Source organism: Mustelus asterias, chromosome 2 (assembly GCF_964213995.1).
Source record: "Mustelus asterias chromosome 2, sMusAst1.hap1.1, whole genome shotgun sequence".
Taxonomy (NCBI): Eukaryota; Metazoa; Chordata; class Chondrichthyes; order Carcharhiniformes; family Triakidae; genus Mustelus; species Mustelus asterias.
In genome coordinates, this window is record NC_135802.1 from 68,948,383 (window position 1) to 68,973,483 (window position 25,101).

Genomic DNA, 25,101 nt, shown 5'->3' on the forward strand with positions numbered 1-25,101 from the left:
TGATGTAAATTTGACTATCAGGGGCACCAGCACTGATCCCTGCAGGACCTCATTAGACTCTGCCTGCCACATTGAAAAGGACTCATTTATTCCTACTCTCCATTTATTCCTGTCTGCTAACCAATTCTCAATCCATGCCAATGTATTAGCTCTGACAAAGGGTCATCCTGACTCAAAACATTGGCTCTATTCTCTCTCCACAGATGCAGTCAGACCTGCTGAGGTTTTCCAGTGCTTTCTGTTTTTGTGTCAGATTCCAGCATCTGCAGTATTTTGCTTTTATATTATCCATAATCCCATGTGCTTTAATCTTGCACACTAACCTCCGATGTAGGAATTTATTAAAAGCTTTCTGAAAATCCAAATACATCACATCCACTGGCTCACCCTCATCTATTTTACCAGTTAAATCTTCAAAAACCTCCAGTAGGTTTGTCAAACATGATTTCTCTTTCATAAATCCATGTTGACTTTGTCTAATCCTGTTGATATATTCTAAGTGTCATATTGTTGCATCTTTTATAAGGAGCTCTAGCATTTTCTCTCTAACTGATGCAAAGCCTTTACATTGTTTTATTAATTCAAAACCAGCGTCAGATCAGCAATTCCTGAGCAAGCCCCAGCAAGTTTACTTCAACAACCTCAGCCATCACAATTCAATTTGCAGCAAATATGAAACAACAGCAGCTCACAGAATTAACCCATGACTGATCATATCATATTAACAGTATATAATGTTCTCGAAATGGTTTCTATACACAACAACAAGCCAATGTTGGAATATACAAATCAAAGCCAACAACACAGGGATTACTGATGTTTCCTTTAACATTGTGTTGTTCATGTACAAAACTGCTGACATTGATGTTCTTTCAAAAAGTCCACCCTTGATGTAACTATTTTCTCAGACTACCATGTTACTTCTAACTTTTACAATTTCTCTTGAAGATCCACCAAATGCCCATCTCCCTTGCCTTGCCCTGTTCAGGCATATCCAATTTGGATTCCAACTTGCCCAGGTCTCCTAGATTGCTCTTTTCAAAGTTAAACTTTGAGACACTATGGCTCTCAGTCCCAATTGTCTTCCGTAACTTTCCTGTTCCTTCAAGATTGTGGATCACTCGAACTTTTTCCATTGCCTTTCTCTGCTCTCTCTACAACACCTCCACTGCCCTCATGATCATCATTGGTATGCCCCAGATCCTGTCCTGAGACACCTTTGCATCGTTTACACGGCAACTTTCAGCATCACCTTAGAAGGGTCAGCTTCCATGCATACACTGCCAATCCTCAATTCTAATGCTCCATCATTCCCCGATTTCAAAACTGCAGCTATATTACCTCTATGATTGCAGTCTAGAATGAGTCGAGATTTTCTACAACCAGATCCTGACAAAAGCAAAAGAATTTTTTATGGTTCCTTCAATATCTTTCCGTTTCCTACTCCATAACCCTCCCTGGCTACCATACCAGTGTGAATCTGGCAGCTCACAATCTTAGTCTGGATAATCTATGTTAGGACAGCATGCTAGGTCTGGTAGTGATTTGTAACTTTTGTAATGGCATTTTGACTTATTTTTGAACACCCATCTTTGTCTGTCTCTTTCACACAGATATTGGTAATCATTAGAGGAGCTCTGGTGAGCGAGGCGGTGCACTCAATAACGTGCCCCACTACTCAATACTGAACACATTATTGCTTCTAATTTACATAAACAACTGGGTTCACAAACTTAAAGCAAAGTGATCAAGTCTGCAAGTAGCATCAAATTCAAAAAAGTAGTGAAACTACAGAAAACAGCGCAAATATTACAGAATGAGCTGGATAAATGAGCAAGGAAAGACTGCAGTGACTTAGACTTAGATTGGCAAAGAGACATCCAAAAGGTGATCTGTTAGGGGGATAAGACAATAACTACGTTGTCCTGTTGGTAAATATTGGAAAGAGAAAAACATCACCTTCAACTCCTGTAAAAAAAAGTGTATTCTTGCCATGGGTGCCATTCCCCTCACCAGCCACCATCTAAGGTGATCAAGACTGTTTGTAACCTGTGCATCTGGTTGAACTGCCAGCTGAGCATCTTATCCTATATTCTGTCCAGCACAAAGATTGTTTCTACTTCTCATGTCAACCATCTCTTTCAATCCATCTGATGCTGAAACCTTGATCACTGCATTTGCCCCTTCCCAGGCTTGACTATTTTTGACTTGACTCCAGCTTGGCCTTTCATTCTCCACGATCTATAAACTTCAGTTCATCTGAAACTTTGCTGTTCCTATCTTACCCTGCACCAAGTCCTGCTGCCCCCCCTGCCCCCACGTTCGATGTTTTATGTTGGTGGAGTCCTTCAATGCCTTAAAATTTGAAAACTTCACCCTTGACCTTCAACCCGTTCAAGGCCTCACTTTTCACCATCTCTGTAACTCCCCAGGATGTAAAACCCACCCCATTGTAACCTCCAACCCTTTCAGTCTGACCACTTGTGCATCACCTCTTCCCCTCACACAATCTTTAGCGACCTTGCTTTCAATTACTTTGACACTATGCTCTGAATTTCCCTCCATAAATCCTTCTCTTTCTTTATTATCTTTAAAACCCACTTCCTCTGTCATGCTCATTGTTACACATACTAATGTTATCTTCTTTGGCTCAGTTTCATTTTCAGAAATTTGCTTCCTCATTGAAGGTGCTACATAATGACAAGTGGTCTTTTTGTATGATATCACATCTGTGCAATCTTCTCAGCCATAAACCCCTATTCAAAACCTACGATCCTCCAAATCCAGATCAATGCATTATCCCTTCTCTCATTTTCAATCACAATGGTCCAGTCATTTGGAATTCTTTCTTAAACCACTTTTGCCAAAAGACATCCCTCCCTGCCTTTAGCTTTCCACACACCTGAAATTTCTCCCAGATAGGAATTGGATTCTTAGTCTTAGACAGACAATTCTATTTCATTCCACGCATTAAACGCTAGCGGTCAAATCCTGAGGTAACTGACAGTGCACCAATTTGTTTTGCGACTGGCATTTCAATTAGTTTTCGCTTGACACATTGTCAGTCAAAATTAATTGATTGGCTCAATGCAGTCTGCTCGGCTGAAATTGGTTATTTGTCAGATTAGCCCTGTGATCTTGCAATGTGATTCTTCAATTTCAGTCACTGTCTACAGCATTGCACGATGTTGCAGCTGGATTTGCAGGTTAAGGGTTGAATAGTAAACTGTTTTGATATTCTCCCCTCCTTACAAAACACTGAGCAAAGCAACTTAAAGACAAACCAAGAATGCATTTTTTAATCTGTGCACGTTATGATAAGCAGATTACGTCCTTTCATTCTTGACAGCAGCATTTTCTGGCCCATATATTGCAACAAATCTGTTCCTTTTCCATTTCGATCTCCTGCTTGGACAGGCTGACTCCAATTACATGTGACAAGAGTCAGAGCAGCTGAATGATCATTGCATCTTAAAACGTGAAAGCCAATCTTCTAATGACGTGTATGGTCTTGATGACATGGTGTACCTCAGATCCAGACAACATGGATCAAATCCAAGTCTTGATGAATGGTACTTCTACCAATTATATCAGAGAATGTTTTTTCAAGGGATGACATGTATGCTCAAGCTAACAGTAATTCTTTCCTGTCGGCATGAAGGAACATTTCATGCAGTTACTGACTTGCATGTAAGCTTTGAGTTTTCTTATGGACGGAAAAAACAATGTCCAAAGTTACAAGCTGCAACAGAGGTGAGAGAAATCAGACAACAATCTCCTTTAGATAAAACTGCTCTCCCTCCAGTGGTATGTTAGGACATTGAAAGTGAACAGAGGTAAACTTCATACTTGATTATTTTTAATAATGTGCCCAGAAGACAACACACCCTCAGTGATTTAGATCCACCTTTATTTCCTAGTTGCTATTTATCTTGCACACTTACACTGGTCGTATTAAATGTTTTTTTACAAATGTGTTTTGACAAAGGATACTCAGCTTTACAAGTCTGAATTAGAAATATTATTAAATTTTAACCTAAAATGATGAATCACAACCAAAAATGTGTTTTTGATATATTCTGTTAGTTTGTGCACTTCATTCAGTTCTTGCCTTCACACACAAAACACTTAGTAACCAGAAACACTACAATGTTCATCGTAAACCAGCCTTTTCAAAGTGTCTGGAGACTTACTACATTAACAGTGTTGGTACTCGTCTTACTCTGCATACTCGTACCAACAGGTTTTGGAGGGAAATATTACGCTCAAGTCAAAATTCTTTTGATTATGCTTTTCTTTTAAGAGATTCTTAATTCATGACCAAGTCACTTCCACTTTGCCAGCAACATTCTTCAACAGAGCGTTCTGCAGCTGCAGTGTTCTCCATATACATTTCAATCTGAATGCACAAAATATGGAACTTAAAATATTTCTATAACTTAAAACATTTCTGGTGGGTGCATTTTACATTTTATTGGACTGTAAGCAGTAACAAAGGTCCATCGCATGCCAACATTTGGGTGATGCAATTTGACAACAACATTCTTAAGAAATATGGACTCTTGAAATCAGAGGATCATAGAATCCTGACAGTGCAGGAGGCGGCCATTCAGCTCGTAAAGCCTGCACCAACAAAATCCCATTCTAACACTAAGGGGCAATTGAGCATGGCCAATCAACCTAATCCACATATATTTGGACTGTGGGAGGAAACCAAAGCACCCGGAAGAAACCCACACAGACATGGGGAGAACGTGCAAACTTCACATAATCACCTGAGGCCAGAATTGGACCCGAGTCCCTGATGCTGTGAGGCAGCAGTGCTAACCAAATCGTGCCTTATGAGCCTGGTGTGACTAAACACATTGATGAAGGAAAAGCAGTGGATGTGGTTTACATGGACTTCAGCAAGACGTTCGATAAGGTCCCCCATGCAAGACTTCTCAAGAAAGTGAGAGGGCATGGGATCCAAGGGGCTGTTGCCTTGTGGATCCAGAACTGGCTTGCCTGCAGAAGGCAGAGTGTGGTTGTAGATAGGTCTTTTTCTGAATGGAGGTCGGTCACCAGTGGAGTGCCCCAGGGATCTGTTCTGGGACCCTTGCTGTTTGTCATTTTCACAAATGACCTGGATGAGGAAGTGGAGGGATGGGTTGGTAAGTTTGCCGACGACACGAAGGTTGGTGGTGTTGTGGAGAGGTTGGAGGGATGTCAGAAGCTGCAGCGTGACATAGATAGGATGCAAGACTGGGCGGAGAAGTGGCAGATGGACTTCAACCCGGATAAACGTCTAGTGGTCCATTTTGGCAGGTCAAATGGGATGAAGGAGTATAATATCAAGAGTAAGACTCTTAGCAGTGTAGAGGATCAGAAGGACCTTGGGGTCCGGGTCCATAGGACTCTAAAATCGGCCTCGCAGGTAGAGGAGGTGGTTAAGAAGTTGTATGGTGTGCTGGCCTTCATCAATCGAGGGATTGAGTTTAGGAGTCGGGAGATAATGATGCAGCTTTATAAGACCCTCGTCAGACCCCACTTGGAGTACTGTGCTCAGTTCTGGTCGCCTCATTACAGGAGGGATGTGGAAATGATTGAAAGGGTGCAGAGAGGATTTACAAGGATGTTGCCTGGATTGGTTGGCATGCCTTATGAGGATAGGTTGAGGGAGCTCGGTCTTTTCTCCTTGGAGAGACGAAGGATGAGAGGTGACCTGATAGAGTTGCACAAGATGTTGAGAGGTATAGATCGGGTGGATTCTCGGAGGCTTTTTCCCAGGGCTGAAATGGCTGCTACGAGAGGACACAGTTTAAGGTGCTGGGGAGTAGGTACAGAGGAGATGTCAGGGGTAAGTTTTTCACTCAGAGGGTGGTGGGTGAGTGGAATCGGCTGCCGTCAGTGGTGGTGGAGGCAAACTCGATAGGGTCTTTTAACAGACTTCTGGATGAGTATATGGGACTTAATAGGATTGAGGGTTATAGGTAAGCCTATATATAAGCCTAGGTAGGTAGGGACATGACCGGGGCAACTTGTGGGCCGAAGGGCCTGTTTGTGCTGTATTTTTTCTATGTTCTATTAACCACTGTGCCAGCCTTAATACATTTCAAGAAAAAATATTTCCTTAGGAAGCTGAAGATAGGGTGATCCATTGAATGATGGCAAAAGGAGGCTCAATCCCTCAAAGCAATGTGCTGATTATTAGGCATTCTCATTATTAGTGCAATTAAACTTGGTCTCAAGTTATTTATATATAAATCCGACTTCTCTCAGGCAACATAAAGCAATACTCTTGATGAAATGCACCCCTTCCTGCTTCAATAAAAATAACCTAATGAACAATGCAGTGACTGAGCTACAATATTCAGTTTGTGAGACTGCTTTAAGTGGTCCTAGAACGGAACACAATTTACTCAACCTAAAAATCACCATAGTTGGAGGAAATGATTAAGCACAACTTTCGTTACTCGTGTAGCCCAAATTCAAAAATTCAATCCGATCAATGGGATTAAATTTTAACCTGTCTTTATTTTTCACAGATACCGATTGATTTGCTGTGCACTTACAACCATTCTCCATTTGTTCGCAGTAAAACTTTTATGCTGGCTGCAAGGATCATATACACAAGGTTCCAGGTAATGGAAGCAACAAAAAAAATCTGGGAAGTCAAGGAGGGGCACAAAAAATACATTACTGTAAATTAATTTCCCACTGCAATGTTAGCAAATCGTAAGAGCACAATCTAGGAATTTATAGTAATGCAATGTAAGCAAATCAGCATATCATCAGAGCACAATGAGTTCTCAGTCATTTTTCCAACCATTACTTCAACAAAACAAAGATATTATTCACTGGGAAATAGCACTCTCTACCACACATAAAAAATTTGTGATTAAACAATGTTGAATGAACTGAGAACTTCAAACAAAAATCTACTGCTGACCATTTCTCTTGATCAGCATACTTCCAGCCCAACAAGGAAGGAGGATCTGGTTCTGGGGAATGGAGTGAAGTGTCAGAAAGGGAAAATTCAGCGGACAGTGATTAGAATATCATAAAGTTTAAGTTAGCCATGGAAAATTACAAGAAGCGATCTAGAATAAAAATATTTCATTGAGAGGGAGCCAATTTTAGTGGGGTGAGAACAAGATCTGACCTCGGTAAACTGGAATCAAAGACTGGCAGGCAAAAGAGCAATTAAAGAAGAAACCATTCTGGTACATTCAAGATATATCCTCAGAACGTAAAGCCAGAACTCCCTGGATATTAATGACCCAGACTTGGGTGTGCAGGGCAAAATTTCACAATTTGCAGATGATGCAAAACTTGGGTGTATTGTGAACTGTGAGGATACTCGCAATAGACTTCAAGAGGACGCAGGCAGTCTGGTGGAATGCACGGACATGTGGCAAATGAAGTTTATTGCAGAGAAGTGTGCATTTTAGTTGGAAGAGCGAGATAAGATAATACAAATAAAGGATACAATTCTAAAGCAACAGAGGAAAAAAAATGAGAGACCTCGGGATGTTTGTGCACAAATCACAAAAGGGGGCAAAGCAAGTTTGAAAAACTGGTTACAAAGGCGTGTGGGATGCTGGGTTTTATAAACAACGACATAACATTCAAAAGCAAAGAAGTTATGACAAACATTTATAAAACGCTAGTGCTGCCTCAATTGGATTATTGTGTCCAGTTCTGGGCACAGCACTTTAGGAAGGATGACGTGGCTCAGAGAAGATTTTCAGAATGGTTCCAGGAATGCAGGACTCGAGTTAGATGGATAGCTGGAGAGGCTGGGGTTGTTTTTCTTGGGGGAGGGAAGGTTGAAAGGTTGAGAGAAAAGTTGATAGAGGTGTTCAAAATACTCCAGCAAACATAGATAATCAGTCCGGAGTGTTGGAAGAGTACCAGAGGACAGCATGCAGTCAAAGGTGAATGGCAAGAGAAGCAATGGCGAGGTGAGGAACGATGTATTTTTAAAATGCTGCGAATGGCTAAGATCTGGAATGCACTAGCTGGAAGTATGGTGGAGGCAGAATCAATTGTGGCTTTCAAAAGGGAATTGGATGAATAGCTGAAGGGAAATAACTTACAAGACTAAGATAAAAGGACACTAGATCTGCTCCTGCATAGAATCGGCACAGATACAATGGACCAAATGGCCTCCTTCTGTGATTCACCACGTGATTGACTACAGTCTCCTTGTTGCCAGTTATGGTGGCACAATGGTTAGCACTGCTGTCTCACAGGGACCTGGACTCAATTCCTGGCTTGGGTCACTATCTGTGTGGAGTTTGCACATTCTCCCCACGGTGGGTTTCCTCCGGGTGCTCTGGTTTCCTCCCACAGTCCGAAAGAGGTGCTGGTTAGGTACATTAGCCATGCTAAATTCTCCCTCAGTGTACCTGAACAGTGTGACGACTAGGGGCTTTTCACAGTGACTTCATTGCATTGTTAATGTAAGCCTACTTGTGACACTAATAAATAAATAATAAAGAAGAATAGCCAAAAGTGACTTTTGCTATGGAAAGAAAACTGGTCTCCATCTGTCCCCAAATATCTAGAACAATAATAACCACAGAAGAGTTATATTCAGTTCAAAACAATGGGACTATGCGTGCCGCGCCGCTGCTCCAATGAGGGCGGAGAATTTGGCGCTCGGCCAAATCTGCGCGCCAAATTATGTGTTCACTGAAGCAAGACAGGAGAATCCCAGCTGCGAGTGAGGTCGGAGAATCCAGCCCAATAACTTTGTTTCTCTCCATAGATGCTTCCAGACCTGCCAACTATTTCCAGTCCTTTGCTTTTATTTTTATCATCGATCAACATCACATGTGGCTGAGGTCAGTAACAACTTGTGGAATTGTGACAATCAGAATGCACAGAAGCTACAATGCCCTACGCCATAGCTCCACCTCCAAGCCTATCGTTTTACATTTCTCACCTCAACACTTGTCACTGAAGCAACATACCCGCGACTTCTCCTTTGGAATATGGGGGTGAATTATTTGAGGATGTGGGTGGGGCCTGTGTGGCTGCACATGTGCAGCAACACAAAAAGCAGCCAACTGAGCTGGGGAACTTGCAGGCTGCTTCACACCTGTACAGCTGAGAGGATGATATGAGAGCAGATATCCACTCCATCTGACGAAGGAGCAGCGCTCCGAAAGCTAATGGCATTTGCTACCAAATAAACCTGTTGGACTTTAACCAGGTGTTGTTAAAACTCTAACCAGCTTAGAGGAATCATTGCCTGACTGAATTATGACAATATTTTAACTAGGATAAACATTGTTATGAGGTTATGAACGCTGAAGGAGTTAACAAAAATTCTAAAGGTAGAGATGATCTTTCTGAGTCATACACAAACAATTCCTCTTTCTTGCTAATTTAGAACCTGAATATTCTCTGAAGATAAATGTCTCATCTCCCTTAATAGGGGGAAGTTACAATATTAAATCTGATCTTAATCAATTTAAAGCATCTTTATTATACATGGTAAAGCTCACTGCAAATTCTACTTCAATGCTGGTCAATTGAATATAATCAGCAGAGCCATACATTCTTGGGTTTCCTTCCAGGGTACTTCCTTAAATGTTACTGTTCTATATTTGGGAGATAAGTCTGACTGGCATTCCCAACATAACATACTTTTATAAATGCCAACGGTGACGTGATATTTAATCTTGTTCAAATACTTTCTGCACCTAGCTTTCTTAAACAGGTAACTGTACCTTTCAAGTGTAAACTATTTTAAACATGTGGCTCCTAAATGTCTCCACAAATATTGTTGCTCGACACAATTGAGAGGTCTACAACTGATACACTTCAGCGATGACACAACAACACCAAAAGCCCTAAAACCAGTTATAGTAATTGATGAGGGTTTAGAAGGCCATTCTGCACATAGCCTCCTTTGATACTTCATCCTCAAACAAAGGCAGTTTGAACACTTACTGAACTTGTAGAATATCAACAGCAAGAAAACATTTTGGGGCGGGGGGGGGGGAAACCTCAAAAGATACAACTATAGTCAAAACAGGCAATAATTCGCAGTCAAAGTAGGGGCGACACGGTGGCACAGTGGTTAGCACTGCTACCTCACAGCACCAGGGACCCAGGTTCAATTCCAGCCTCAGGTGACTTTGCGGAGTTTGCACATTCTCCCCATGTCTGCGTGGGTTTCCTCCGGGTGCTCCAGTTTCCTCCCACAGTCCAAAGATGTGCAGGTTAGGTTGATTGGCCATGCTAAATTGACCCTTAGTGTCAGGGGGATTAGCAGGGTAAATATGTGCGGTTACGGGAATAGGGCCTGGGTGGGATTGTGGTTGGTACAGACTCGATGGGCCGAATGGCCTCCTTCTGTACTATAGGAATTTTATGGATTCTATGATCAAAAGTATTTGGCTGTTTTTCATGGAATAAAGGAAACTCCTGCTTGAAAGGCGATCTATGAGCCCATTATATTTGTGAAGTACCAGCTCTTCAATAATGACTTGCATTCATATTCTGCTTTTAACATTGAAACAACAAGGTCCTTCACAAGAGCACTACTAAACAAAGTTCAACACCAAGCCGCATAGAGAAATAATCAAAAGCTTGGTGGAAGTGCAGGTGTTAAGGAGTGTCTTGGAAGGAAACAAATGCAGAGGGAATTCCAGAATTTAGGTCCTTGACAGCTGTGATAAATGCTGATGGCGGCACAGTTAAAATCAGGGACGCACAAGAGGCCAGAACTGAAGGATTACAGAAGGTTGAGGAGATTACACCAGTAGGAAATGCAGAAGCCATGAAGCGATTTGAAAACAAGGTGAATTTTAAAATCAAGGTGTTGGTTAATGTAGGTCAGCAAACACAGGGGTGATGGGTGAAGTCAACTTGGTTTAAGTTAAAATACGGCCAACAAAGATTTGAATGTGTGGATTTTATGAAGGGTGGAAATTGGGAGTCTGACTATGGGTGCACTGGAATAGTCAACATCTATTCTCAACCCATTTCCTCATCCTTTTCACATTTCTCATGTAATAAGGCATTGGAAGTGTTATATCACAGTCTTTGCCACAATTGCCAGTTGTGATGAATCATTATACGTTCCACAATAAAAGTTCATTAATAAACAACAAAATGACTGAACTTCAACAAAGATTCAAAGCAATGGCTCATCACAAAGGCAGGAATTCTTCGACCTCACTGGCTGAGATTATCTGATCCCACTGCTGTGAACAGAGATTTGGCTGAGCGCCAAATTCTCCATTTTCACTGGTAGTGGTAGCGGGGCGACCGGAGATTCCAGCCAAAGTGTCCAGAGGAGCAAATGCATTTCATTTCACAGTGAGATTTTGCAAAACGTTGATAGTGAATCAACACAACCAAATGGATGAAGAGGAAGGGTAATTAGAAATGTAGCACTAATTCTGGTTCCACTGTGACTACTCAACTCCAAACATGGATAAAAGAGCTGAATTTCAGAGATGTGCCGACTGTGATTCTCCCTGCATCAAAGCAGCAATTGACCGAATGCGACATCGAACAGCCTTAGTACAATTGAAATCAATGAGAATCAAGGGGGAAAATAGAGTCATAGAGGTTTACAGCATGGAAACAGGCCCTTCGGCCCAACTTGTCCATGCCGCCCTTTTTTTTTAAACCCCTAAGATAATCCCAATTTCCCGCTTTTGGCCCATATCCCTCTATACCCATCTTCCCATGTAACTATCTAAATGCTTTTTAAAAGACAAAATTGTACCCGCCTCTACTACTACCTCTGGCAGCTTGTTCCAGACACTCACCACCCTCTGTGTGAAAAATTGCCCCTCTGGACACTTTTGTATCTGTCCCCTCTCACCTTAAACCTATGCCCTCTAGTTTTAGACTCCCCTACCTTTGGGAAAATATATTGACCATCTACCTTGCTTATGCCCCTCATTATTTTATAGACCTCTATAAGGTCACTCCTCAGCCTCCTATGCTCCAGAGAAAAAAATCCCAGTCTATTCAGCCTCTCCTTATAACTCAATCCATCAAGTCCCGGTAGCATCCTAGTAAATCTTTTCTGCACTCTTTCTAGTTTAATAATATCCTTTCTATAATAGGGTGGCCAGAATTGCACACAGTATTCCAAGTGTGGCCTTACCAATGTCTTGTACAACTTCAACAAGACGTTCCAACTCCTGTATTCAATGTTCTGACCGATGAAAACAAGCATGCCGAATGCCTTCTTCACCACTCTGTTCACCTGTGACTCCACTTTCAGGGAGCTATGAACATGTACCCCCAGATCTCTTTGTTCTGTAACTCTCCCCAACGCCCTACTATTAACTGAGTACGTCCTGCCCTGGTTCAATCTACCAAAATGCATCACCTCGAAAAGCTCTCCTCTGGCTGGAATTACACCTAACACAAACAATGGTGGTTGCGTTGGTTGGAGGTCAATCATCTCAGCCACAGGACATCGCTGTAGGACTTCCTCAGGATAGTATTCAAGGCTAAATCATTTTCAGCTGCTTCATCATGTCCTTTCCTCCATAATGAAGTCAGAAATGGGCATGTTTGCTGATGATTGCAGAGTTCAGTCCTGCCTTAGCTTCTCAAATCACGAAGCAACCCCTGATTTGCAGCAAGATCTGGGCAGCATTCAAGTGTGATCTAATAAGTGGCACATTACACTCATCCCATACAAATGGCAGACAATGTCCATCTCCAACAAGAGAAAGTCTAACCATATCCCATGACATTCAACAGCACACCATTGGGAAAGACATCAAACACAAGGCAAGCACATGGACTTCAAAGTAGGCAAATGAGGTGATTTTTGTCCTGGAAGTAATAATTTCTTTCGAATGTCTGTGGAATATCTCATTGTTTTTAAGAATGACTTTTAAGAGTTTGGATCAATGATCATTTTCTTGGATATGAGGAAATACTGGTCTACCTGACCTGACGACCCTGGACCTGGAAGTTGTGTCAACAGGAAATTGGTTAAAACCATAAGAAGTGCTGCTGGCAGACACGAGGAGAGAAGCTGGAGGGTGAAGATAATCAGTGCACAGGTTTAGACACAAAGAGAAAGGAGAAGAGATAGAATGAGGGGCACAGAAAATTCTGGTGCAGGAAAAGTAAAACATTCAGGAAAACGCAAGTTCTTTTGTTTGACAGAAAAGCAGACAGGATCTCTTGGAGGTACTCTGTGAGCTGCTAAAAATGCCTAAAACCTGCAGAGATTTTCATTCAGAGATGCCAACAAGCTGGGTGTGGTTCTGGGCTCCAGAAGTGACCAAACCAAGGGGTTACTGATTAGTCAGTTGAAAATAAATTCTGGAAAGCTACACCATCAGATTGTGCCCTAAGGGTGTGTGGGTTCACAGAGCTGCACCTTGCTGATGATGATTGTATCAGTGAAACTTGGGAAATGAAAGCTGTTATTGCATAGGACTCCTGACCTACTCAGAGCAGTGTTGGGAAATTGCGTTAACTACAAAGTTCCATGTGTCTAGGGAGTGATACAAATGCCCGAGTTGTGCAAGGTGTATCATAGAATCCCTACAGTGCAGAAGGAGGCCATTCGGCCCATCGAGTCTGCACCGACCACAATCCCACCCAGGCCCCACCCCCACATATTTACCCGCTAATCCCTCTAACCTACGCATCTCAGGACTCTAAGGGGCAATTTTTAACCTGGCCAATCAACCTAACCCGCACATCTTTGGACTGTGGGAGGAAACCGGAGCACCCGGAGGAAACCCACGCAGACACGAGGAGAATGTGCAAACTCCACACAGACAGTGACCCGAGCCAGGAATCGAACCCGGGACCCTGGAGCTGTGAAGCAGCAGTGCTAACCACTGTGCTACCGTGCCGCCCTTTGCTGTATCTTTGCTGTATTGACTATTTAAAGTAAAATTTACCTTTTTATTTGAAACACCATTTGCCTGTTAATTGTGTAATGTGCATTGTTTCTGATGTGTGTTCAAGGAAAAGCTACCAAGAATTGAGTCTTGTTGATAATTTCTTCATTTGGGGGTCGTTTGGGTAACTTTGGTTTACGGTTTCCCCCCACAAGAATTGTAACAAAAAGTCACAAATCCAAATCCTGTCTGTCTTCACTGAAGCCATTTTCCTCTTGGTGAGGTTGGCTCCGACTTCAATGTAATAATAGAATACTCAGTCTCAGAATGGGTGATAAAGGAGTGAAAGGGAGGAAGACTAAATCCAGCAAAAGCCAACCTCTTGCTAAACAATTGTATCATTGACTCTCTCACCTGACAAAAAGTGAAGAAACATAAAGCATAAAAATTCAAGAAGAAATGTGAAGATATCAATTGAAATACCTAATTGCCCACCTTATGTCTAATGGCCTTTAGGGAAGGGAATCTGCCATCCTTACCCGGTCTGGCCTATTGTGCCTCCCATCCAGAGTGTAGAATCTGTCTACACTTCCCTGCTGCCTCAAAAAAGCAGCCAGCATAATCAAGGACCCCATACATCCTGGACATTCTCTCTTCCACCTTCTTCCGTCAGGAAAAAGATACAAAAGTCTAAGGTCACATATCAACCGACTTAAAAACAGCTTCTTCCCTGCTGCCATCAGACCTTTGAATGGACCTACCTTATATTAATTTGATCTTTCTCTACACCTTAGCTATTACTGTAACATTATATTCTGCATTCTCTCCTTTCCTTCTCTGTAATCGATATGCTTTGTCTGTATAGCACGCAAGAAACAATACTTTCCTTTACATGCTAATACATGTGACAATAATAAATCAAATCAAATGTGATTCCAGACCCACAGCAATGTGGTTGACTCTCAAATGCCATCGGCAATGGAGGGCAATTAGGGATGGGCAATAAATGCTGGGCCCAGCCAGCAAAGTCCACATCCCATAAAATGAATAGATATTTTAAATAAAATGTAAAAACTTGGACAAAACATCCCAATATTGCATACACTATAAAGGGTGCTTTTAGTTGAATATTCAATTTCATTTGTTACTTCATAGATGAATTGTTGAGGTCTGAAATACACTTAGTTTTGCAATCATAATTATTTTGTTGAAACAGAAGTAAAAGCAAATAGCCTATGCTTACAAATATCGATATTTACACAGGATGACATACTGGACATTAAGTGCACTGGAATGCTAGTTAAAATTCACAAAAAAAGCCTTAGTTTGTATTGTACGCCTTCTTCAAGCAATAGAAACATAGAAACTAGAAGCAGTAAGCCATTCAGCCCTTCGAGCCTGCTCCATCACTCATTTTGATCATGGCTGATCATCCAATTCAATATCCTGATCCTCCCATATCCCTTAGAACTATATCCAATTTTTTCGTGAAATCTGACGAAGTTTTGGCCTCAACTGCATTCTGTGGTAGTGAATTCCACTCATTCACCACCCTCTGGGTGAAGAAATTTCTCCTCACCTCAGTTCTAAAAGGTTTACCCCCTTATCCCCAAACTATGACCCCTAGTTCTGGACATCCCCCCCCACCATTGGGAACATTCTTTCTGAATCTACCCTATCCAACCCTGTTAGAATTTTATAAGTTTCTATGAGATCCCCTCTCACACTTCCAAACTCCAGTGAATATAATCCTAACCGACTGAGTCTCTCCTCATTTGACAGACTTGCCTTCCCGGGAATCAGCCTGGTAAACATTTACTGTACTCCCTCTATAGCAAGGACATTCTTCCTCAGGTAAGGACACCAAAACTGTACATAATACTCTAGGTGTGGCCTCACCAATGCCCTATAAAATTGCAGCAAAACATCCCTATCCCTATACTCAAATAGAGTCAATTTCTATTGCTATCATGAGGATTTTCTTCTCTCCTCCCTTTTCCCAAGGGATTTGATTTATTATTGTAACATGTACTTGTATACAATGAAAAGTATTTTTTCTTGCATGCTATACAGACAAAGCATACTGTTCATCGAGAAGGAAACGAGAGAGTGTAGAATATAGTGTTACAGTCATAGCTAGGGTACAGAGAAAGATCAACTTAATGCGAGGTAAGTCCATTCAAAAGTCTGATGGCAGCAGGAAAGAAGCTGTTCTTGAGTCAGTTGGTACGTGACCTCAGATTTTTGTATCTTTTTCCCAATGGAGGAAGGTGGAAGAGAGAATGTCCAGGGTAGTGTGGGGTTCTTAATTATGCTGGCTGCTTTGCCGAGGCAGCGGGAAGTGTAGACAGAGTCAATGGATGGGAGGCTGGTTTGCACGATGGAAACTACAACCTTTTGTAGTCTCTTGAGGTCTTGGACAGAGCAGGAACCATACCAAGCTGTGATACAACCAGAAAGAATGCTTTCTATGGTGCATCTGTAAAAGTTTGGTGAGAGTCATGGCTGACATGCCAAATTTCCTTAGTCTTCTGAGAAAGTAGAGGCATTGGTGGGCTTTCTTAACTACAGTGTCAGCATGGGGGGGACCAGACAGGTTGATGATGATCTGGCCACCTAAAAACTTGAAGCTTTCGACCATTGTCCCCGTTGATGTTCTCCACTATGCTTCCTAAAGTCGATGACAATCTCCTTCATTTTGTTGACATTGAGGGAGAGATTATTGTTGCTACACCAGTTCACCAGATTCTCTCTCTCATTCCTGTACTCTGTCTCGCCATTGTTTGAGATCTGACCCACAATGGTGATGTCAACAGCAAACTTGAAAATCAAGCTGGAGGAGAATTTAGCCACACAGTCATAGGGGTATAAGGAGTACAGTAGGGGGGCTGAGAACACAGCCTTGTGGGGCACCGGTGTTGAGAATGATCGTGGAAGAGGTGTTATTGCCTATCCTTATTAATGGTGGTCTGCGGGTTAGGAAGTGAGCCAAGGCCCAGGCCACCGAGTTTGGAAATGGGTTTCTTAGGAATAATGGTGTTGAAGGCTGAGCTGTAGTCAATAAATAGGAGGCTGACAGGAGTCCTGTCCTTTAATGACATTCGCACATGGGTGTCTCCCAATAGGCACTAACCAATTATCAGAGGCCTGATTTTTGAGGGAAATTTCAACAATCTATTATGTTTCAAAGAACAAAGAACAGTACAGCACAGGAAACAGGCCCTTCGGCCCTCCAAGCCTGTGCCGCTCCTTGGTCCAACTAGACCAATCGTTTGTATCCCTCCATTCCCAGGCTGCTCATGTGACTATCCAGGTAAGTCTTAAACGATGTCAGCGTGCCTGCCTCCACCACCCCACTTGGCAGCGCATTCCAGGCCCCCACCACCCTCTGTGTAAAAAACGTCCCTCTGATGTCTGAGTTATACTTCGCCCCTCTCAGCTTGAGCCCGTGACCCCTCGTGATCGTCACCTCCGACCTGGGAAAAAGCTTCTCACTGTTCACCCTATCTATCCCCTTCATAATCTTGTACACCTCTATTAGATCTCCCCTCATTCTCCGTCTTTCCAAGGAGAACAACCCCAGTCTACCCAATCTCTCCTCATAGCTAAGACCCTCCATACCAGGCAACATCCTGGTAAACCTTCTCTGCACTCTCTCCAATGCCTCCACGTCCTTCTGGTAGTGCGGCGACCAGAACTGGACGCAGTACTCCAAATGTGGCCTAACCAGCGTTCTATACAGCTGCATCATCAGACTCCAGCTTTTATACTCTATACCCCGTCCTATAAAGGCAAGCATACCATATGCCTTCTTCACCACCTTCTCCACCTGTGTTGCCACCTTCAAGGATTTGTGGACTTGCACACCTAGGTCCCTCTGTGTTTCTATACTCCTGATGACTCTGCCATTTATTGTATAACTCCTCCCTACATTATTTCTTCCAAAATGCATCACTTCGCATTTATCCGGATTAAATTCCATCTGCCACCTCTCCGCCCAATTTTCCAGCCTATCTATATCCTGCTGTATTGCCCGACAATGCTCTTCGCTATCCGCAATTCCAGCCATCTTCGTGTCATCCGCAAACTTGCTGATTACACCAGTTACACCTTCTTCCAAATCATTTATATATATCACAAATAGCAGAGGTCCCAGTACAGAGCCCTGCGGAACACCACTGGTCACAGACCTCCAGCCGGAAAAATTCATCTGATATAAAACAGTTTCTGAGGTTACATCACATCTGGAGTCATCACATAGGGCACAGTGGAGTCAAAATGCAGGCCAGGCTTGGTGGGTAGGTGTTATGTTCTCTTTCCAAAACTAGATTAATGAACTGTTTGTTGTTGGTGCAACAAACCAGCAGCTTTGTTTTCATAGCCACAATGACTCAGTGAATTCACCTTTCTAACTTCGGATGTAAAGATATGAACTATCAAGCTAGAGTTTCAAATCAATAATCATGAAGAAGTTGTGTCCAGATATACAAAACCAATGGGCCCAAGTCCTACAACTGATCTCACCATCCAGAAATTAAGATGAAAAGATCAAATGAGTATTTCCACTCTTGATTCCACTCTTCAGACCTATGTTGGAAAGTGCACACAGTGACACCGGATACCCCACGGTCCAGTTTTCTGCTGACTTCCATCTTTGTAGATACATGTAAATAATAGTCATTTTGGCAACGTTTCGGGGAGCAAGTAGCATTCGTACGATAGGTGTTATCTATATAGATTTTCAGAAGATATTTGATAAGGTGACACATGAAAGATTAACAAAATTTATAAAGCACAGAATTGGAGGAAACCTTATATCACAGAATCATAGAATCCCTGCAGTGCAGAAGAAAACCATTCAACCCATCGAGCCTGCACCATCTCTCTGAAAGAGCATCTTACTCAAGCCCACCTGGCGCCTTATCCTTGTAACCCCACACATGTAACTCGCTAATCCCCTAACCTGCACATTTTGGGTCACTAAGGGGCAATTTAGCATGGCCAATCTGCCTCAAACTAATTAGCAACCCACATTACGATGGGGTGGCATGGTGGCACCATGGTTACCTACTGCCTCACAGCGCCAGGAACCCAGGTTTGATTCCCAGCTTGGGTCACCGTCTGTGTAGAGCCTGCATGTTCTCCCCATGTCTGCATGGGTTTCTTCTGGGTGCTCCGGTTTCCTCCCACAGTCCCAAAGACATGCTGGTTAGGTGCACTGACCAATTCTCCCTTCGTGTACCCGAACAGGCATCGGATTGTGGCGACTAGGAGATTTTCACAGTAACTTCATTGTAATCTTAATATAAGCCTACTTGTAACACCAATAAATAAACTTTAAAACCTACACATCTTTGGACTATGGGAGGAAACTGCAGCACCCGGAGGAAACCCACACAGACATGGGGAAAACGTGCAAACTCCATACAGACAGTCACCCAAGTTCGGAATCAAACCCAGATCCCTGGCATTGTGAGACGGTAGTCATGTGTGGCTTTTGCTACCCAATAAACCTCTTGGACTTTAACCTGGTGTTGTTAAACTTCTTATTGTGAGACAGCAATGCTAACCATCGTGCCGCCCCATAGCAACATGCATTGCTAATTAGTTTGAAGATGGGAGCTGGAATAAAGGGAACGTTCCCTGATTAAATCGATGTGACAAATGGTGTTCTTCAGGAATCTCAGGTTTTCACTGTATACCTTGAATTAAGAAATAGACAAATTGCAGCTAACACAGGTTAGGAGGCAGAATAGCCTGTGTTGATGGGAGAAATTACAAAGGGACACAGATTGAGAGAGTGTGCAACAGTACGGCCAATGGATTTTGGAGTTGGAAATTGTACGGTCACCTATTTTGGATATTGAGTCCAAATCAGGTGGGGCAAATCAGGTCTGACATTAGGAAATGTGGAGCAGCAAATCAATTTAGGCATCCGTACAGATGTATAACTACAACTATACATGGTTTCGGTGAGACCACATCTGGAATAGTGTGTGTAGTTTTGGTCTCCATGGTTAAGAAAGGATATACTAGCATTGGAGATGGTACAGTGAAGGTTCACTAAATTGGTCCCTGGGATGAGGGGATTGTCCTATGATGAGAGTCTAAGTAACTCGAGCTTTTGTCCTCTGACGTTTAGATGGGCGAGAGACGATCACATTGAGACCCACAAAATTCTGAAGGGACTTGATAGGATAGGTGCTGAGAGACTGTTTCTACTGGTCGATAGTCTAAAAAAATGAGGGCACAGTCTCAGGATAAGGGGCTGATCATTGCCAACTGAGATGAGGAGAAATTATTCCACGCACAAAAGTTGTGAATCTGTGGCATTCTCTACCCCTGAGGGTTGTGGATGCTCTGGGATCGACAGAGTTTTGGTGTCTCAGGGAATGAAGGGAGCAGGCCAGAAAATTGAGTTAAAGCCAAAATCATAATCATGTTGATGTGGGGATGCCGGCGTTGGACTGGGGTGGGCACAGTAAGAAGTCTCACAACCCCAGGTTAAAGTCCAACAGGTTTATTTGAAATCACGAGCTTTTGGAGTGCTGCTCCTTCATCAGGTGAGTGATGAAGGAGAAGAGCTCCAAAAGCTCATGATTCCAAATAAACCCGTTGGAATTTAACTCCGTACCATAATGTGTTGATAGGTGGAGAAGACTCGATGGGCTGTACAGTCTCTTCGGTTCAATAGCCTTTTGAGAGATAATTTTAACATGCCTTAGAGAAAGAAAAATCAGGTGACTGAAGATGAGATATATAGATCAGACATGATGGAAGAAATGGCTCAATGAGCTGGAGAGGTTGAATGATCTACTGCTCCTATGATTCAGCAACTTCGAAGTAAGGAGTAATTGTTAAAGGAGAGAATGAAAAACATTTCCACGATCGTACAAAATTATTTGGCGAAACAGGCCACTGACATAAGTTAAAGGAACAAATATGGAATTGCCGTTATGACGCAAGTATAAAAACAACAGAAAGCCCGCATTCTGAGAGAGGAGGTTCAGTTGGCTATGAGAACCAGCCTGCACTTCATGGGCCAACCTGAGTAATTTGCAATGCAATATCAGCAGGAGTGAGGCCCACATTAGAGCAGCTGGCAATTTTATAGCACAATATCTTTTCAACGTGTTGCACAACAGTACAATGAGCAGAATTATACATTGTTTCTACTTTGTTATTTGCAATACCCAAAGCACCGATTGCAAAATGGTCCCACGATAAATATTGGTGCAGGATTAAATTATTCTTTGAAGCAATGTAAATGAGTCCATATCAGATTTCGGTGAGTATTGCACAAAAAGCAGAAATGCACAGCTTGTTTGCCATTGATACTAAACCCTAAGATAAATTATAAAATCTGTATAGTGAAATACATTTATGGGTTTATAGATTACATTCTCTATTAATGTACAATGGAATTTTGGGAGGAATGAGTCATTAGGCCTAACAAGCCTGCCCCAGTAGCACTGCTTGTTGAGTAGGAGCCCATTATAAACAGCAATCTATAAACGGTTAAGTAAAACAGACATTTGGTTTCTTTAAAAAAAATGCGGTCACTGCCCTTAAAAAGAAACAAATGTACATGTTTTGTTTTAGAAAGATTGCAGAGTAAATAAATGGAACATCCCTAGACTGTCATTCATCAGCAGTGCCCCACAGCAATGCTAGACCACACAGGACACCAGAAAGGAATGCTGCACCTCAGGTGATGCAAGAAGCAGACAACTTCCACAAATGATCAAAATGGGTTTTCAAAAAGCACTGGTTCTCGGGTATGGCTATATTTCAGCTGCAACTGAGAGGTATATATCCTGTCGCCGAGTTCAAATTTACAAACTTTACTGCCATCAAATTAACAAGTAAAACCGAAATAGCATTTTGATTTAAATTTAGACTGTAGCAATGTCATGTTCCATTGTTTACTACTTTCTTCTCTAGAGAATTGAGTCAGCGTTCCTTGATTCATAAATGCCCATCAACCAATCATAAATAAATTGGTCACCTTTCCGACTGCTTTTTTCCATAAGCTTCACAAGACTTCACTGTCCTCACTCTTAATCCCAAGCTTGGAGTTGTGAAACACAAAAATACCGAGAACATGCGAAGGATCGACACGGATAGGCAAATGAAAAGTGGGCCAAGTCAGAAATGAAGAAATTAGTGCTTGCGGCCAACAGCTTTCTCAAAGAGGTGGGTTTTAAAGGAAGAGTTTTACAGAAAAATATGGAGCGGCCTCGGGAAGTGAATCTGAGAGAGAAATGTTTCATGGAGGTGTGAATACACAAATTGCATCAGCAGTCAAATTCGACAGAAGCAAATCACAGTAACTTTTATAATTGTTTACAGAAATACAGCATTGCAACAAGACTAAGTCTTACTAGGAAGTAAACCATTACCACTGGCTGCGATCAGAGCTGTTGCAGAATGAAACAACAGCCTGGGTGTTCCTATTCCCGCTCCCACCCTCCCTGAGATAAGTAAATATACTGTCCATGCAGGTTCCTTGTATAAACTACTCAATCTGTGATTATTTGGTATACAATATAAGTGAATCATCAACAACAGGAAAATTATACAATTTTGTTTTACGATTTATACAATCACTAATGATTGTGAAAGCAGAATATGATGAAGTATTGATTTGAGGATCTCACACATACATGCACACATGTACAGTTAGATAAACTGTGGGGGTAGGGCCTGGGTGGGATTGTGGTCGGTGCAGACTCGATGGGCCGAATGGCCTCCTTCTGCGCTGTAGGGTTTCTATGATTCTATGATAAACCTCTCCCAGCAGTGATATTTCATAATAGGCTTGCACTGAAAGAACATATTTTAAAAATGAAAACTAAATTCACTCAGTACTAAAGGAGTTTACTTTTAAAACAACTATTTCTCCTGAATGTTACTCTTCAAAGTTAATTTATGCATTGAATTATAAAACATATTTTCACTGTCGTTTGTCTGTGCACAGGAGACACAAGCTTGTATCAGTTTTTTTTACTGTTACTAATTAAACTGGATATGGGCTTTTCCTGCGAGACAGTTGGTGGGAAAACAAAGTTAGGAATACACACAGCTGAATGCTTTGTAGTCCAGTGCAAGATGAAACATGTAGTTTCAGCTTGTAGCATTCCAACAGCAGCACTATAAAGGACATGTGGAGCCCAGCTTCAAGCTTTTTACAAAATGAAGAACAAACCAATTAGACTGACGGAGTGTAGCCAATGATTTATCTTTAAAAAAAATTCAAAAGTTATTTTCAAAGTAAATTACCTGTTCTTTGCTCATCGAGCGCATACAGTAATATTGCATTTCAGGACAATGCAGCACTTAATTGTAAGAATTGACCTAGAAAAAAAATAAGTACACATGGGAATATGAGATCAGTCCCAAACCCTATTCTCTATAAACAATACTTCATTATCTTTCTCTTCCCCAAGGTTTTAGAGGAACGCATTCCAAAATGGATTAGGTTTTGCGCCCATCACATATAATGGAACACACATGTTCAACAGACCTGTAGTAACCTGTTTCCTCGGTTTATTTTCCTTTTTCTTTTCACTATTCTATTCTTCCAAAAAATAGCTGGTTACAAATATGCAGCGTTGGAAACAGGTTGCTCACACCTGTATGCCACATTATCAGATTGAATCAGTCACTTAAGCAACACAGGGCTTTAAACCCAGCAATTCAAAGCACATTTCTGTTATCACTAGAACACTGAACTGAGGGCAAACAGATAAAAATCAGACTCAAGGAAGCACAGACAGTCAGCCTCTACGCCAGAGGACAGCTTATTTCTCATTAACAAAAGCTCACTAAACCTGGCCTTCGGGCTATGAAAAATACCTGTTCTTGACGGACGCAAGCATGCAGTGATTGATAATGCTTTGTTCAGGGAAAGAAACACAAGTAAATGGTTTATAACTCACCTACAACATGATTTACCTTGTTGCACAGAAGACATAACTTAGTAAATAAGGTCAGCTCAAAAACGCAGCATGTGCAAGAACTTTACAAAGTAAAGGAGGATCAAGTAATAATGTGATGATTTAACTCAGGTATTTTTTTAGCAAGGTGCTGGTGTCTAAACACAAAATCAGAGATCATTCAAAGGAAAGCAAGAGATAGGAATCTGCTGATCAGGAAACCTATCTTAAACATACTTGCGCCCTCTGATTTTTGGAAGGTCAAATGCAATCATGACACTACTCACCTTTGGTGCCGGGTTCTAACAATGCCCTGCTCGTTTCTTTGGCAGGTAAAAAGATAGAAAACAACCAAGACCATTAAACCATTCAGCACTCTGTTAAAAGCTCCCCAAAAGGCAGCTTGCTTCAGACTCTGAAATTGCTGAGCATCCTCAGCAGTGAGAATGTGCAGCCTTCGGGCAGCTTTGTAGCACAAATAACCAAATCACCAACACTACCTCAAGTAGCTCCTGCTTCCGACTCTCACAAGGAACTTCTCTCTATCACCCACAGCCCCCTCTGTTGGCTGTGTCAGTTACTAAACCTCCTCCCTCAATTTTCCAGATACCAGAGGCTCCCTCTCAGGATAGGTGGGAAAATAAGGAGCATATAAATCACCGAGTTGTCGGGGAAAAATAGTAGATTTGTTTGTTCTCGACATGCAAAACCTTATCTTTTCCACACACAAAGCAAAATCCTATGGCCAACGATATGCTTCTATTTTGTTAGTGAACAGTCTTTAAGAAGCACAGGAGCTTAACCAATTGAGTGCTTTGTAGTCAAGGCTGCCTGTGGAATGTGGTATTTATGTATTGTGTGGGCAGGACCAAGCACAAGTTTGATAAGCCTCGTTTACTGAACTTTCACATTCTTAGCACTATAGTGGTGGGTAAAGGGTCAGCTGTCCCAAAAGTAATATTTCATTGGGATGTTAACTTCTGCACAAGAAGCTAATTTAGGACACAATACCAGCTAAACAGATTTTACAGCACTGAAACGGGCCATTCAACCCAACCGGTATATGCAGGTGCTTCTGCACTCTACCAGCCTGCTCCCATAATAGAGTCTTACAGCATAAAAGGATGCCCTTCGTCCATCATGCCTGTGCCAGCCATCAAGCACCGATCTATTTTAATCCCATTTTCCAGCACTTGAAATGCCATAGCATACAAGGCTGCAGACCAAGTGCTCATCTAAATGCTTCTCAAATGTTCATAGAATCCCTCCATAGAAGGAGACTATTTGGCCCATCGAATCTGCACCAACAACAACAATCCCACCCAGGCCCT

General features: G+C 42.0%; 1 protein-coding gene across 3 annotated transcripts in view; it reads right to left on the minus strand.

Annotated features, from left to right (window-relative positions):
• The window catches only part of tns3 (tensin 3), a 435,511-nt gene that overhangs the window by 292,146 nt on the left and 118,264 nt on the right, over positions 1–25,101 (minus strand). Inside the window, exon 1 of one of the 3 annotated variants that reach the window (XM_078236664.1) lies at positions 23,115–23,189. The exons of the other annotated variants lie outside the window; for them this stretch is intronic. Coding sequence (XP_078092790.1) covers positions 23,115–23,153 — 39 coding nt within the window. The 5' untranslated portion in view covers positions 23,154–23,189. Of the gene's footprint in view, positions 1–23,114; positions 23,190–25,101 lie in introns of those variants that run through there. 3 annotated transcript variants of the gene reach the window in all.